Raw genomic sequence first — 15,856 nt, 5'->3', positions numbered from 1 at the left:
AAAATGACTAGCATGATAGCAGAATTAAAAGCCCTACAGCTGCCAAAAAGGCAAAAGATCTAAGGAACCAAGAAAAGGATTTGCCAAGGTAACACATGATAATTGACAGGCATCCTAGGTACAATTCCTAACACCCTTATCTTCATGCAGAATACACTAGCAGTTTCAAGGTTGGAGAGCAAACTCAATCTACCCACTGCTACCAGTCAGTCCTGGTTTCAATCTACTCGAGGACTGCTTTTCCAAACCTCTCTCGCCCAGTGCAATATTTGTAAATTTTTAAATGTTCAGTGACACACCTGGATGGGCAGTCCTCTCCACTTCTACAAATAAAACCAGCAATGTATGTATGTAGGGCATACCGTTGAATGTTAGGCTTGAGTGCACCCCAAGTTCAGGTCAGAAACAAGGGACAGAGAACAGAAGCTTATTTGAAATCAAGCTTCTACTCCCTGGGGAATCACATGGATCCTAGCAACACTGAACAAAGGGCTATAGACAAAGCGATTGAGAATTCTGGACTGCAAACCATTTTTCTCTCTCTGGGCTGTATACATTCAGACACATCACCATCCTACATTAGCATTGTCTACCAGGCCTATGCTTTATTGCTCCTAACTGGGCAAACTGTAAATACTGGGATTTTTCCGGTTCAGGAGGATTTGAGTTTACGTAACGAGTTTGTTATGAGATCATTTGGTCTCTGTGAAAGAAAAGATCCAAAGACTGGGAACTCTGTTCATCAACCAGAGGAGTCTGGCCTTTAGGAAAGAGGCTGAGACAGAGCCCAAGGTCAAGCAGTCAGAGCTCTGCAGGGAGACAAGAACCCAAATAGGACAAGCCTTACTAATGATACTTTGCCAACCAACTTAGACTGAACCAACATCCTAGTGCGCACTCAGGTGAACCCCACATGGAGAAGGGAATGGTGGGACGTTGGGACATTGCTCCACACTCCTCCATTACCCACACTGTAACCCATCTATCAGTCTGAGCAGCTCAGGATTTCTAAAGGAAATACAGGAGCTGGAAGATTGAGTATCGAAAAGATTATGTCTGCCTATGGTCATAGAGAAGGGGAAAATGGAAAAAGAGAACAGGAGGAAGAGCTACAGACCCCTAGGGTCCACGGAAGACTTGGAGCAGAGTTTTAATTCATGAAAATAGACAGAAAAACCTATCGATCCTTGGAAGACAGGGGAAATAAAAAGGGAAATAGCCAGCAGTCCGCACAGGAGGATCCCTGGAGTTGTAACTTCTTGTCCCAACACCACTCATCTGGTCGTCTCATTCGTTAGCATGATCCAATACACTGGCTGTGAAATGCTTTTCTAGCCTCTGCTCTATACTGCTCAGTGATGAACACAATGTTTCTTGAAAGATCCAAAATAGAGAGATCACCATAATACTACCTGAGTACCAACGTGGCATTTATCAAAAAGTAAACAACGGGAAACTTTCCTGAACTGTCATATATCCATGATCAACATGTTAAATGTCATAATTTGATGATGCAATGCTCTAAGACCTCCCCAGCTTAAGTGAGGAGGCATTTCACAAACACAGTGCCTCATTTTCCCCTTTGCACATAAGAAAAACAAAACAAAACAAAACCCATCACGCTAAACAGAAATAGAGCACACCCTGACCTCCAGTGGCCTCCACCAGCAGCAGAATCACATGGCCTAACAGCTAGGGAGTAACCAAGATCCACGAAGACCGGATGACAGACACACAGAAGGCCAAGCAGGCGCCTCTGGAAACAGCCATTCCAAACACATCCTGTACCTCAGCCCTGCCCTCACCTCTTTTTAGGGGTCTGGGACTCCACTGGGAAAGAGAGAACCTGAGTCCTGATAGAGTGAAAAGAGGACATTCTCTCCTCTTCTACCAAACCAACGAGGTCTGCTGAGTGGGAAAGACCTACTCCTCCTGCAGTTTCCTTCTCAACTGTCATGGCATCAGCAGATTTTATGGAAGGATGAGGGAATGGACGGGCTCACTACCCAGAGCAATTTTTTGATGCAATTATGAGACTCCCCTGGCACCGATTTAAGATCTGCAAGTTGGAGCAAGTTGCCATGCAGTCCGAGGAGGGATTAACTAAACCAATTTCATCTCAATTTGCGCTGTTCAGATGATAGAGTCATGAGGAAACCAAGTCACTGGGGCCTGTGGCAGGGCTTCCCAGGGTGGCCGTGCAAGGTACAACGTGCCAGGTGAGATCTAGTGGTCATGAAAGAGGGAGCCAATCAGCCCTTTGTTTTCCCTAGCCTCTACCCCTGTCTTGCTCCTCCCTGTCCTATTGCGGGTGCTGCAGGTAAGGAAGGAGGCCTCAAATGAGGAGGCCAAATATGAAGGCCAAGACCTGGAACTTGGCCCCATCAGCAGAGAACTCTGCACACTGTAGGTGCTCAGTAAATATTGTTGACTCACTGCTGCTAGATGCTAATCATGCTCCTATTGCCAGGCCTAAAATTATTTATGCCGCTTTTCAGTAGAAATTAACTGCCCCCATACAGGCTAAAAATGGGTGAGGTTATGTTTACAAATGAGTCTGACTCAGACTGTTAGGTGGAGTACATTAGATATGATTCAAGCTTCAACTTAAAATAATCACCATTACTCCGTATGCCTAGTTTTATGCATGTTTTCATTCAGTTGTACATGCTTTAGGAACAACAAACAACAGAGTCCTGAGTATGGTGATAGATTTGGCTCCTGGGGTGGAGGGTGGCTAATGATGGTAAGTTAGGGTTTCCAGTAAACCAGGGTTCCTCTTCACACCCAGTCCAGCTATTATCCCCATAAAAGGTAAATGAAGCACTTTATTTGAAAAGCGTAATGCTGAGAGTTTATAGAACCCTTTCATCTTCAAAAGACCAAGCAGAGCCTCAAAATACCCAGTATACAGTATTATGCCTTTTACACAAGTACACCAAGTATAAAAGAAAGGTCATAGTAATGTCCTAGAGCCATAAAACCAATGTGATGTCAGATTTGGGATAAAGTCTCTGATCTTCCTGACTCCTAGACCCATATTTCAACCACAGAAATCCAGTTGTGAGGAACGACCAGGAAAAATCTCATTCACATTATGTATCTATATTAAGGTAATTGATTGGGCAGGCATATATAAAAATAGCAGACAGTTTCTCCCTTAGGGCAGTCAGTAGGATTGCAGAGGGGAGAAAAGGGGGCATGTGAGGGTAGGAGTAATCAGCTAGGGTTAAGCCAGGAGGAGGAGAGAGAAGCTCCGTATTATTCAGCATTTCCCTTCTATTGGAACATCAGCAGAGAAGTGATTAGAGAGCACTGTGAGGGAACAGAATAGGGTTCAAGGCAGCCCTTACTGCCCAACTAGAGAATCCAAGGAATCAACCACATACATGACTGGTCTTTTTATACAGTTTCCACTATATTCCTGTATCAGGGCTCCTCCTCACAGGCACACAACCACCACCATGCACCTACCCCACACTCAGAAATCCTCAAAAAGGCAAATTGGTTGAGGAGCAAGAGGCTGGAGGGCTGGGAGGCAGGTGGAGCACTCAGGTTGGTGGGGGTTAGTCTGGGGGGGACTGTGCATTCTGCTGGGAGACCTGGGTGGGCAGGTAGGTGTGTGACAACGCAGGAAGAGGACAAGTGAGTGCGAAGAAGGGTAAGGGAGCATGGAAGAGAGAAAGTGAAGAAAACTCAAGACCCCAGGATCTCAATTTCCTGCTCTGTGGGGTTTGCGTGGGAGGGAGAAAAAAAAAAGAGAGAAAAAAAACAACCAAACAACAACAAACACACACACACACACACACACACACACACACACACACAGACACACACAAACACAAAACCACAAAACCACAAAACGCCTCCAAGAAATAATGTGCTACACACAAAGTACTAAGTAGCCTAAAGCTCATCATTACCGAAACTGTTTCTGTAAATCTACTCCGCCGTTATTTACTCCATTCTTAAGAGGCAGGAATGGTAAAACCCTACCTCTCTCGGGTCGCAGTCTGTCCTCTGGACATATAGAAGTTTTCCCTCTCTCCCACTGAGCTGGTTTCAAGGCTAGGCCAGAAATAAGGAACCACCCAGACGGAGACCCGGGAATCGCTCCCCTGGCAGAAAAGGGATTAAGTTTCATCTGGCCTCCCCGCTGGCAGGGTGTCCGCAGCATCCCTGGCTGCTGCAGCAGCCACTGCCGCGTGGAGGGCCGGTCGAGGGGCGCCGCGCGTGTCAAGAAGGCTATGGGCCGCGGGAGCGTGGGAAGGCGGCGGTGCCCTTTCCCAGACTCACGCACAGGCACCGGGGCAGCCGCTCGACCGCCCGCGCCGGGCGAGTCGGGGCGCTGGAGGCCTCGGGCCGCCCCCGCCCCACACCCCGGAGTGCAAACTCCGTCCCAAGAGGGCAGCGACGGGCACCCAGGCCAGGCCGGGGCCCCCACCGCCGACACCGCCACCTCGAGCCTCGCGGTGCCCCGTCACCCCGCCCCGCCTAGCCCCGGGGCCCTGGGCCCCGTGCCGGGCCCCAATGGCACCTGAGCGGCGGCCGGAACCGGAGCCCGGGTCGAGCCGAGCGCGGGCGGTGCCTCTCGGCTCCCGGGGCCGCGGCGAGGGGGCGCGTTTTACCCATAGCGTTCCCGGGTGCCAGCCATCTCCTTGGCGCGCCCGAGGGCGCCGGACGCTCGCCTGCCTCCGCTGGGAGCTGGCTCGGGCTCCGGCGCGAGCTCCTGGGCCGCCGCCGCCTCTCTAGGCCGCCGCCCGCCTTCGCCGCCGCCGCCGCCGCCGCGCAGCAGCCGGGATCCGCCCGCCCGCGCACCCCGCGAGAGACAGCACGGCAGCCGCGACGCTACAGCAGCTGGGTCTCCAGAGATGAACTTAAAGAGTTTTAGCCCTTTCGTCCAGGGGCAGCACCATGACACCACGGCAGCACCACACTGTCATTTCCGCCGCCGCAGAGGAAAAAAAAAAAAAAAAAGGCAATCCCTACGAAAAGGGGGGTGGGGGGCAAACAGGGCTGGGGCTGGCGCCCCGAGGTAACACTGCGAAGGGCCCCGGGTACCAGGGGCGCTTGACCACCTTCCGGGTCTCACCTTCCTCCACCCCCGCCGCTCCCAGCTCCCCCAGCCCCTCCTGTGGAGGCGCGTTTACAGGTTTTCTCCCCTGGCTGGAGTGACCGGAGAAACCTGAGCAAGCCAAGGCAGCGGGTGGGTGGGGTTCGGGTTACTACGGTACCTACCAGCTGATTCCAGCAGCCTTTTCTCCAGCGCCCTGTCATCTTGAAGGAAGACACACCGAGAGGGGCTCGAGCGGGCGTGTGTGTGTGTGAGCGCGTGTGTGTATGTGTGTGTGCGCGAAAGAGAGACAGAGAGAGAGAGAGAGAGCGCACAATGTGTACGAAATGCAGAAGGAAGACTGGCCAAACTCTTCTCCCACCCGCCAACCCTCTGATTGCACAAGCCACCAGGTTAGAACAAGGAAAAGGCCATCGCCACCAGCAACGACAAGAGAGTGCCTAGGTCCACCGCACTGGTTCTCAGATGAAGCCGCTCCGGTGCAAAGTTAACTACCAAGTAAAACAAAAATAGTGGAGGACACATAAAAGGGCAGACAATTGAAGGAAACCCAACCCCTCTTTCTTTTTACAAAGGGAGAATGCCTGTGTTTTATTGGCCTTGGGCAGAAGTTGTGGAGATGGATTAAAGCCACCAAAATTTTATGAAAACAAAAGAGAGTACAGTCTCATCTGCACATCCAAATCCTTGATGGGCAAAACAAGAAGGTCGTTAAACAGGACAATAGGACAGATGCCAGCCATCCAGGTATAATGTTCCTAATAAGCTAATTGGTCCATCTGGAACCCGGAAGCCTCATTGGTCTGGAGTCAGCCTCTCGGCTGACCTGTCATTGGCTCAGAGACCACCACCCCACTCACAAAGAGGATGAGAGAGGAAAGGAGGAGGAGGCCCCAGAGGAGATTCTGTACCTAAAGTGGGATCAAAGGGAGAGAGGAAGGAGAGAGAAGAGAGAAAATGAAAGGAAACACTCCCATTTCTCTTAGGCCTCCCATTACTGTGCATGGGAACGAGTCCAGAAAAATTAAGGTAGCTCTGGGAGTCTCCCATGAAGGAACCAATAGTAATTAGCCAACACCCCTGTTAAACAATGTGCTAGAGAGCCCTGAAGTGGAAACGAAGGCAAAAATCACAACCAGGCTATCCTGATGAAAGTCTGACCCTGAGAGAAATAAGTTAATGAGTCACACCAAAGGCACAGACAACTGAAATCAAAACAGAAGTGGGACCACATCAGACTTTAAAACTTCTGCATGTCAAAAGAATTAACAGTGAGAAGACACAAACAGAGGGGAAATATTGGCAAACCCTACATCTGATAAGGGGTTAGTATCTGAAATATATAAAGAACTCCTACAACCCAATAACGAAACAAATGGCCCAACTGAAAAATGAGCGAAGGACTTTGGATAGACATTTATCTCTTCAAAGTAGCTAGACAAATGGCCAAACGTATGAAGAGATGCTTAATGTCACTAATCATCAGAAAAAAATGCAAGTCAGAACCACAATGAGATATCACCTCACACTGGTTAGGATGACTACTATTTTAAAAACAAGCAGACAGAAAGGCAGAAGTGTTGGCAAGGATCTGGAAAAATTGGAGCCCTTGTGCACCGTTGCTGGGAATGTGAAATGATACAACTGCTCCAGAAAACAGTATGGAAGTTCCTCAAAAAAGTTAAAATAGAACTACCATATGATCCAGCAACCCCACTTCTGAAATATAGCCAAAAGAATTGAAAGAAAAATCTCAAGGAGATATTTGCACCCTCACATTCATTGCAGCATTATTAACAATCGACAAGGTAGGAGCAATCCAAATGTCCATGGGAAGATTAAAGTATAAAGAAAAATATGGCATATACATACAGTAGAAGGTGGCATATACATGTCAGCCATAAAAAAGAAGGAAATTGGGATGCCTGGGTGGCTCGGTGGTTGAGCTTCTGCCTTCGGCTCAAGGCATGATCCTGGGGTCTGGGATCAAGTCCCGCATCGGGCTCCTTGCAGGGAGTCTGCTTCTCCCTCTGCCTATGCCTCTGCCTCTCTATGTGTGTGTCTCTCATGAATAAATAAAATCTTTAAAAGAATAATTTAAAAAGAAGGAAATCTTGTCATATGCTAGGACATGGATGAACCTTGAGGATCCTATGCAAAGTGAAACCAGCCAGTCCTAGAAGGACAAATACTGCATGATTCCACTTATAGGAGGTATCTAAAATAGTCAAACTCGTAGGAACAGAAATGGTGGGTGCAGTGGGGAAGTGTTGTTCTGTGGAGGTAGAGTTTCCATTATACAGGACTGGGATGTGGGGATAGCAGGGAGGTTCTGGGGAATCTGTTGCACAACAATGTGCACAAGGTTGACAATATTGCACTGTACATTAAAAAAATTGTTGAGAGGCTGATTTTATGTCATGTGATTCCCTCCACAATAAATAATGTATTTTGTCAAAAGCTGAGTCAGAAGTAAACTGATCCTAGCATAACAGAGAAATGGATAAATAGGAATTTTATATATATATAAATAGGAATTTTATATATATATATATACATAGATAATATAGTTATCTCTCTCAACTGTTGTTAAATGAAAAAAGCAAGTGGTGTATGGTTTGCTACTACTGTGAAAAGCTGATTACACTGGTTGCCTGGGGGTCAGGCATAGGAGGAAGTACTTAACATTGTATACGCCCTTTTGTACTTTTTTGTACTCTGAATTTTTTATAATGTCCCTGTATTGCCTTTCTTTTAAAGATTTTACTTATTTATTTGACAGAGAGAGAGAGAGCACACAAGCAAGGGAAGCAGGGGGAGCCCAATGTGGGACTTGATCCCAGGATCCCAGGATACTGACCTGAGCCAAAGGCAGACACTTAACCAACTGAACCACCCAGGTGCCCCTGTATTAGCTTTTTAAAAAACAATTTTAGAAGAACAAGGAACATAGAGACAGAAAATAGGATAGAGGCTATCAGAGGACTGAAGGGAGGCCAGAATAGGGAGTTAAGTGTTTAATGGCTACAGTTTCTGTTTGGAAGGATGACAAAGTGCCAGAAGTAGATAGTGGTGGGGCTTACACATCCTTGTGAATATACTGATTGCCACTCAAAAATGGTTAGAATGGCAAATTTTATGTTATGTATATTTCACCACAATAAAATTTTTTTTTATTAAATGAACAAGGACAAGGCACCTGGGTGGCTCACTGGTTGAGCATCTGCCTTTGGCTCGGGTCGTGATTCTGGGGTTCTGGAATCGAGTCCTGCATCAGAATCCCCATGAGGAATCTGCTTCTCTCTCTGCCTATGCCTCTGCCTCTCTGTGTTTCTCTCATGAATAAATAAATAAAATCTTAAAAAGAGAGAGAGAGAAAGAACCAGGATGTATACAGAACAGGTAGAGGTTGTTGTGCTTGTATAATAAATTAAAATATACAGTTGACCTTGAACTGTGTGGGTCTACTTGTACACAGATTTTTTACAGTAGAGTACTGTAACATATTTTTCATATAATTTTCTTAATTACATTTTCTTTTAGCTAGCTTACTCTAAGAATATAGCTAAATTGTCAGGGTGCCTGGGTAGCTCAGTCAAGGTTGAGCATTGGACTCTTGATTTTGGCTCCAGTCATGATCTCAGGGTCATGAGATGGAGCCTCAGGACTGGGCTCCACACTCAGTGAGGTTTCTGCTTGAGATTCTTGCCCTCTCCCTCTGCTCCTTCGACTCCCACTAGCTTACACTCTCTCTCTCTCAAATAAATATCCTTTTAAAAAAGGATACAGCTATATTGTACACCTGAAACTAACATAACACTGTATGTTAACTATACTGGAATCAAATTTAAAAATTAGGGGCACCTGAGTGGCTCAGTGGTTGAGCATCTGCCTTCGGCTCAGGTCGTGATCCTGGGGTACTGGGATCGAGTCATGCATCAGGCTCCCCACAGGGAGCCTCTTTCTCCCTCTGTTTTAAAGATAAATAAATAAATGAAAAACTTCATAAAAATGTAAGACAAAAAAGGGTACAATATATAATGCACATAACATACAAAATATATGTTAATCAACTGTTATCAGTAAGGCTTCTGGTCAACAGTAGGCTATTAGTTACATTTTGGGGCAGTCCAAAGTTATACGTGGATTTTCAACCACAGAAGTCTGTGCCCCCAACCTCTGTGTTGTTCAATGTATCAACCTATGTAAATACATAGAAAAGAACCTGGGAGCACACCCAGTGGAAGCGTAGAATTGTGGTGGTATTGAGAGAATTTTTCGGGTTTGATTCTATATATTTTATAACTGTTTTAATATCCTACAATGAGAATTTCTTTTGTAGTTAAACATTTTTTTAAGTCATGGCCCGAAAAAAAACCCAAGTTGAGTCACAAGTCAATTGAACCCTTACAATTCTTTAACATCACTGGATATGATCTCTGCAGAGAGTTGGAGAGTTTTCTAAAATGTGAAGTGATCGCTTTGGTCCCAGACACCAGAGCCACGTTAGCTACCTCTTGGCAGTGCCGTTGCTCCATTAGAGGACATTTGCTTTTAATGGTCTTTACCATCCTTCAGAAACAACCTCTCCTTCACTTTTTAGCAGTCTCCCCTCCACCTGAGTTTCCAGTGCTTTCAAGCTAGTCCTTGGCTTACCAGAGCTCTATACAGAGTGCTGGAACCCCGTCTTCCCCCCGCAGGCACCAGCCCATACTCAGGACCTTTTCTCTCCTTATCAAAACTTAACACTGTTTCTGGATCCCTTTCACAAAAGACCTTCCTAAGGATTTCAATCAACTAATTTGAGCAAATGTTAATAGCTCCATTTGTCTCTCTATTAGTAGATAATGTTTTAATTTTAACAAAGGCCTTCAATGCATTAACTCAAAGAAATGACTAATAGTGTGTGTGGGTGGGGATGGGGGGTGGGGAGATTTTGCTACTCATGTCACATAAGCAGCTGCTTTGAAAATATCCCCATGTTCAGTGGTTTTATGCAAATTATTGCTGTAAATGTATGAAAGTAAATGTTTCGTATCTGGCAGGAAAAGGAAAATGGGCTGGGAGATGTGATGAAATTATTTGTTTATAATTTTTAATAGTTACCTTTGTATAGAACATGTGTTGATCCTATTATCAAAATAAATCAGATCCATGAGGAAAAAAAAGATACTTGACAGATTCAGCTTGAGGTGTTCAATTGAATTAATCTGGAGCAGAAGCACCACATCGCAGTCCTAGAATGTGAAAGGGACATCTCATGGGCTCTTTTTTTTCTCCAGCTAAGAATTGGAGAGGGGGGTAGGCGCAATGACTCCAGATACTTTCTACAGAGAGAAGCACAGAGCCCTGTCTGTTTTGGAAGGAAAAATCACAGAAGGGAGATTTTGTTGCACAAGAGAATTGTCGCTTCTGCAGAAGGGAACCTTCCCACTGCTCTCAAAAGAAGCAGCTAGTTGTCTGAAATCCAGAGGTTTACCAAAGGTTTGCTAACCAGTGGGGGGCGGGGGGCGTCAGGGAGGCTCTTAACAGGATGGTGAGAAGAAAGGTACTTTGGCAGATGCTCATCAATAGGACATTGTTCTAAAACTAGCCATTTAGTGGCTTAAGAGACAGTGGTTTAAGATAAATATGCTCCCAGTACGGAGAAATGGCATGTTCCTGATACTTTTTATCCTCCTTCAATCTATATTTTGGTATTGCCTTTTATTAATTTTGTAATTTATCCAAATTGTTGTTTGTTGCAAGAAACACATATGTTTGCTATTTATATTACATCGGTAAATATTTTCCTGTAGTTTTTAAAAAAAAATATTTATTTGAGAGAGAGCACACATGGGTGCACACGAGCAGGGGGGAGAGAAAGAAGCAGACTTCCCACTGACTAGGGAGACTGGGGTTTCCAGTCCAGGCCACTGAGCCACCCAGGCACCCCTTCCCTGAAGTTTTAATTAGTCTTCAGGCCCAAGTCTAAACATTCCCACTGGCCATGTGTTTCTAACGAGCACACCAAGTCACTTAGAGTCAGGCTTCTAAAACCTCGTTCTCGGGGCATCTAGGTGGCTCAGTGGTTGAGTGTCTGCCTTTGGCTCAGGGCATGATCCCAGGGTCCTGAAATCAAGTCCCTCATCGGGGTCCCCACAGGGAGCCTGCTTCTCCCTCTGCCTATGTCTCTGCCTCTCTGTGTGTGTCTCTCATGAATAAATAAATAAAATCTTTTTTAAAATTTTTATTTATTTATGATAGTCACACACAGAGAGAGAGAGAGGCAGAGACATAGGCAGAGGGAGAAGCAGGCTCCATGCACCGGGAGCCCGACGTGGGATTCGATCCCGGGTCTCTAGGATCGCGCCCTGGGCCAAAGGCAGGCGCTAAACTGCTGCGCCATCCAGGGATCCCAAATAAATAAAATCTTAAAAAAAAATAAAACCTCATTCTCCATGGTTTTTCTCTCATCTCACTACCTGTTCCTCAGGTTCTGTTCTTTCCTCCTCCTGCTTTTCTGTCTCCAAAGGTTGGTGTGTCCCAAGACTCAGTCCTTGGTTCTGTTCTCCAATTCTGGTCACTCCCTAGGTGACCTCCTCTACTCTCACAGTTTTACGTACAAGCCCCATTTTATCTTTCCAGCTCAGACCTCGCCCTTGAGTCCCATGTGCATAGTCACCTGGCTGTTTTACATCTCCATTTGAAGGCTTCACAGACAGCTGTAACTTAATGTGACCCAAGGAAAGCTCTTAGTTCTTACTCCCCCCCCCATCTCAGTAAATGGCACCACCCAACTGTTTAAAAAACAGACACTAGGATGTCATCTTTTCCACCCTTTCCCCAACATCCAGCATTCAATCCATCAAGTCTTGTGTGGGTCTCCCCTTCCACCTTTGACCCCTTGCAATTAGTACTTGGCCAGAGTGATCTTTTTATTTTATTTATTTATTTTTTGAGAGTGTGAAATCAAGAATATGGGAGGAAGGGCAGAGGGAGAGAGAGAGAGAGAAAATCTTAAGTGGGCTCCACACTCAGCACAGAGCCCACCCAACACAGGGCTCTATCTCATGACCCTGAGATCATGACCTGAACCAAAATCAAGAATCAGACACCTAAGCAACTGAGCCGCCCAGGGGCCCCCAGGGTGATTTTTTTTTTCAAAGGAAATAGGATTTTAAAAAAAGGAAATCTGTTTTTTTGCTCCCTCTTCTCACTGCCATTAGAGTGAAATTCAAATTGCTCAATGTGCTCTATAAGACATGGCATTAGCTGGCACTGCCTACCTCTCCAACCTTATCCTGTTCCACTTTCACTCTTCCTCACTACAATCCAAACACACTGCCCTTCTGACATGCCTTGAACCAACCACAAGCTCTTGGCTAACCCAGGAATTTTGCATATTCTCTTCCCTCTGCTGGTTACTCTTCCTTCTACTCACCATATGGCCCTCTAGCTTCTTTTCTTGGGACTCAGAGAAACCCTCCCTGACTACCTTACCTAAAGTATAACCCTTTCTCATTATTCTCTAAGACAACACCCCATTTATATCCTTTAGGGCATGTATCATTAGCTGAAATTACCATATGTGTTTATTATATGTCCTTCTCCACATACATACATACACACTAGCAATACATTGCACAAGACCAAGAGCCTTGTCTATCTCCATCACTTATGTATCTTCAGCACCTCGAACAATACCTGGCTCATGGTAGGTGCTAATATTTGCTGGATGGATGGCAATAAATGAGAAAGGTGCTCCAGAGATGACCTTTACCACCCTGATACAGATTTACCCCCATCTTTGACCTGCAGCAGGACTATCACACATAGAAAGGACTCCTTGGCAGAACGCATGGATTTGTAGCAGATTCATGCTGGGAGACCAGACTCTTTATTCAGGACCTCGACTGCCTACACAGCAGCAACTTTGAAACTGACTCAAGAAACACTAGTGTCCCTCAAGATATTAACTGGTGTTCAGCAAAAAAAGAAAAAAAATGATCAAATAAGTTTAGGAAATGCTACAGTGTATCTCCCTCTCAGAGACACAGCCCACATTAGCATATCAAGACCTTAAGAAGTCCTACCAGACGTAAAAACTATTTTAGCTTTATTTAGCATTTCCCAAATATGTTTGCCCACGGAACTTTTATGTTCTTTTCACTTACTCTCATAGGACACTAGCATCTCTCAAAATGGAGTTTTGGAAATATTGTCGATGTAGATATATAGGTATCATCATGTAGGTCTATACATATATATGTATACAGGTCTCCCCTGCTATCTGAAAGTACTGTGTACTATACTATACTAAAGGTACTATACTAAAGGTACTATAAAACCTTTCTTAATGGATGCCTAGGTGGCTCAGTCCATTAAGCATCTTCCTTCGGCTTGGGTCATGATCAATTAGTGAAAACAGAGGCTACCTTAGGTCGTTCGTGAATGCAATATGGTGGAACATGAACTTTCAAAAAGCAGGAATACCTGTACCATAGACATGAGTAAGAGTTCAATTAAGATCCATGACAATAGGGGCACCTGGGTGGCTTAGTGGTTGAGCAGCTGCCTTTGGCTCAGGTTGTGATCCCGGAGTCCTGGGATTGAGTTCCGCATCAGGCTCCTATAGGGAGACTGCTTCTCCCTCTGCCTACGTCTCTGCCTCTCTCTCTCCCTTTCTCTCTCTCTCTCTCATGAATAAATAAATAAAATCTTTTAAAAATCCATGACAATAAATTCCAACTCAAAGATATTGGTGAAATGAAGTGGGATTTAAATTTTAAATAAGGCATTGCTGGGGGTAGTGCCTTCTGGTTATATTGACCTATTAGGAGGATACTGGCCTGTAATGGGTTAAGAGGCTGCTCTAAATTAATTCAAATCTTCTGGCCTGAGCGAATCATTCCCTTGGGCTACTGAGTGAGAACCTGAAAATAAGATTGATGAACCAACCACTATCATCGGGGAAATTGTACACATGGAAGAAGTACCAGTATCAGATCCTCCTAGACTAGAGAGGAACTGCTGTCAAACGAGGAAGGAAGGCAGATTTTGCAAATTGCAGACCAGCAGGCTTAATGTTGACCGGAGGCAAGACTCATACCCCTCTTCCTCTTACCTATTTCAATAACTTCTTTCTGTTCCTTGAATTCTCCAAGCTCAGCCCTGCCTAAGCCTTTGCATTTGCTGTTGCCTCTGCTTAAAGTAGGGGTGGGCAAAAAAAAAAAAAAAAAAAGTAGGGGTGGGCAAACTTTTCCTGCAACGAGCCCAGAAGTAAATATTGTAAGTTTTGTGGGCCATATGGTCTCTATCACAACTACGCAGCTTCCAGCAAAAGCAGCCATAGACCATGCATAAACAGTAAAACTTTATTTACAAAAAACAGGCTTTGGGCCGGATTTGGCCCAAGGCCCATAATCGGTCAACCTGAAGTATGTTTTGCCAGGACTGTTAAATAGCTAATTCCTTTTTGTTCAGAATTCAGCTCAAATAATCATTGCTTCACAGTGAACTATTCAAACCAAAGTAGCTACAAATTTACTTGCTTTGCAATATCCCAATTTTAATTCTTTCCTTTTTAAAAAATAATAATTTATTTTTTATTGGTGTTCAATTTGCCAACATACAGAATAACACCCAGTGCTCATCCCGTCAAGTGCCCCCCTCAGTGCCCATCACCCATTCACCCCCACTCCCCGCCCTCCTCCCCTTCCACCACCCCTAGTTCATTTCCCAGAGTTAGGAGTCTTTATGTTCTGTCTCCCTTTCTGATATTTCCCACACATTTCTTCTCCCTTCCCTTCTGTTCCCTTTCACTATTATTTATATTCCCCAAATGAATGAGAACATATAATGTTTGTCCTCCGATTGACTCATTTCACTCAGCATAATACCCTCCAGTTCCATCCACGTTGAAGCAAATGGTGGGTATTTGTCATTTCTAATTGCTGAGTAATATTCCATAAACCATAAATTTACATAAACCACATCTTCTTTATCCATTCATCTTTTGATGGATACTGAGGCTCCTTCCACAGTTTGGCTATTGTGGACATTGCTGCTAGAAATATCGGGGTGCAGGTGTCCCGGCGTTTCATTGCATCTGTATCTTTTGAGTAAATCCCCAACAGTGCAATTGCTGGGTCTAGGGCAGGTCTATTTTTAACTCTTTGAGGAACCTCCACACGGTTTTCCAGAGTGGCTGCACCAGTTCACATTCCCACCAACAGTGTAAGAGGGTTCCCTTTTCTCCGCATCCTCTCCAACATTTGTTGTTTCCTGCCTTGTTAATTTTCCCCATTCTCACTGGTGTGAGGTGGTATCTCATTGTGGTTTTGATTTGTATTTCCCTGATGGCAAGTGATGCAGAGCATTTTCTCATGTGCGTGTTGGCCATGTCTATGTCTTCCTCTGTGAGGTTTCTGTTCATGTCTTTGGCCCATTTCATGATTGGATTGTTTGTTTCTTCGGTGTTGAGTTTACTAAGTTCTTTATAGATCTTGGAAACTAGCCCTTTATCTGATACATCATTTGCAAATATCTTCTCCCATTCTGTAGGTTGTCTTTTAGTTTTGTTGACTGTATCCTTTGCTGTGCAAAAGCTTCTTATCTTGATGAAGTCCCAATAGTTCATTTTTGCTTTTGTTTCTTTTGCCTTCCTGGATGTATCTTACAAGAAGTTGCTGTGGCCGAGTTCAAAAAGGGTGTTGCCTGTGTTCTCCTCTAGGATTTTGATGGAATCTTGTCTCACATTTAGATCTTTCATCCATTTTGAGCTTATCTTTGTGTATGGTG

General features: G+C 45.0%; 1 protein-coding gene across 8 annotated transcripts in view; it reads right to left on the bottom strand.

The window, feature by feature from the left end:
- MID2 (midline 2) overlaps positions 1 to 6,073 on the bottom strand; it is a 110,628-nt gene extending 104,555 nt beyond the window's left edge. For 2 of the 8 annotated variants that reach the window (XM_072743205.1, XM_072743206.1), the window contains exon 1: positions 3,997 to 4,427. In XM_072743205.1, coding sequence (XP_072599306.1) covers positions 3,997 to 4,177 — 181 coding nt within the window. In that variant the 5' untranslated portion in view covers positions 4,178 to 4,427. Of the gene's footprint in view, positions 1 to 3,996; positions 4,428 to 4,537; positions 4,842 to 5,238 lie in introns of those variants that run through there. The other 6 variants (XM_026014877.2, XM_026014876.2, XM_072743209.1 and 3 more) reach the window with 6 other exon arrangements.
- Between the last annotated feature and the right edge of the window lie 9,783 nt (positions 6,074 to 15,856).

This window comes from Vulpes vulpes, chromosome X (assembly GCF_048418805.1).
Source record: "Vulpes vulpes isolate BD-2025 chromosome X, VulVul3, whole genome shotgun sequence".
Taxonomy (NCBI): Eukaryota; Metazoa; Chordata; class Mammalia; order Carnivora; family Canidae; genus Vulpes; species Vulpes vulpes.
Note: the sequence above shows the minus strand (reverse complement) of the source record. Positions and strands in the feature narration are given on the sequence as shown.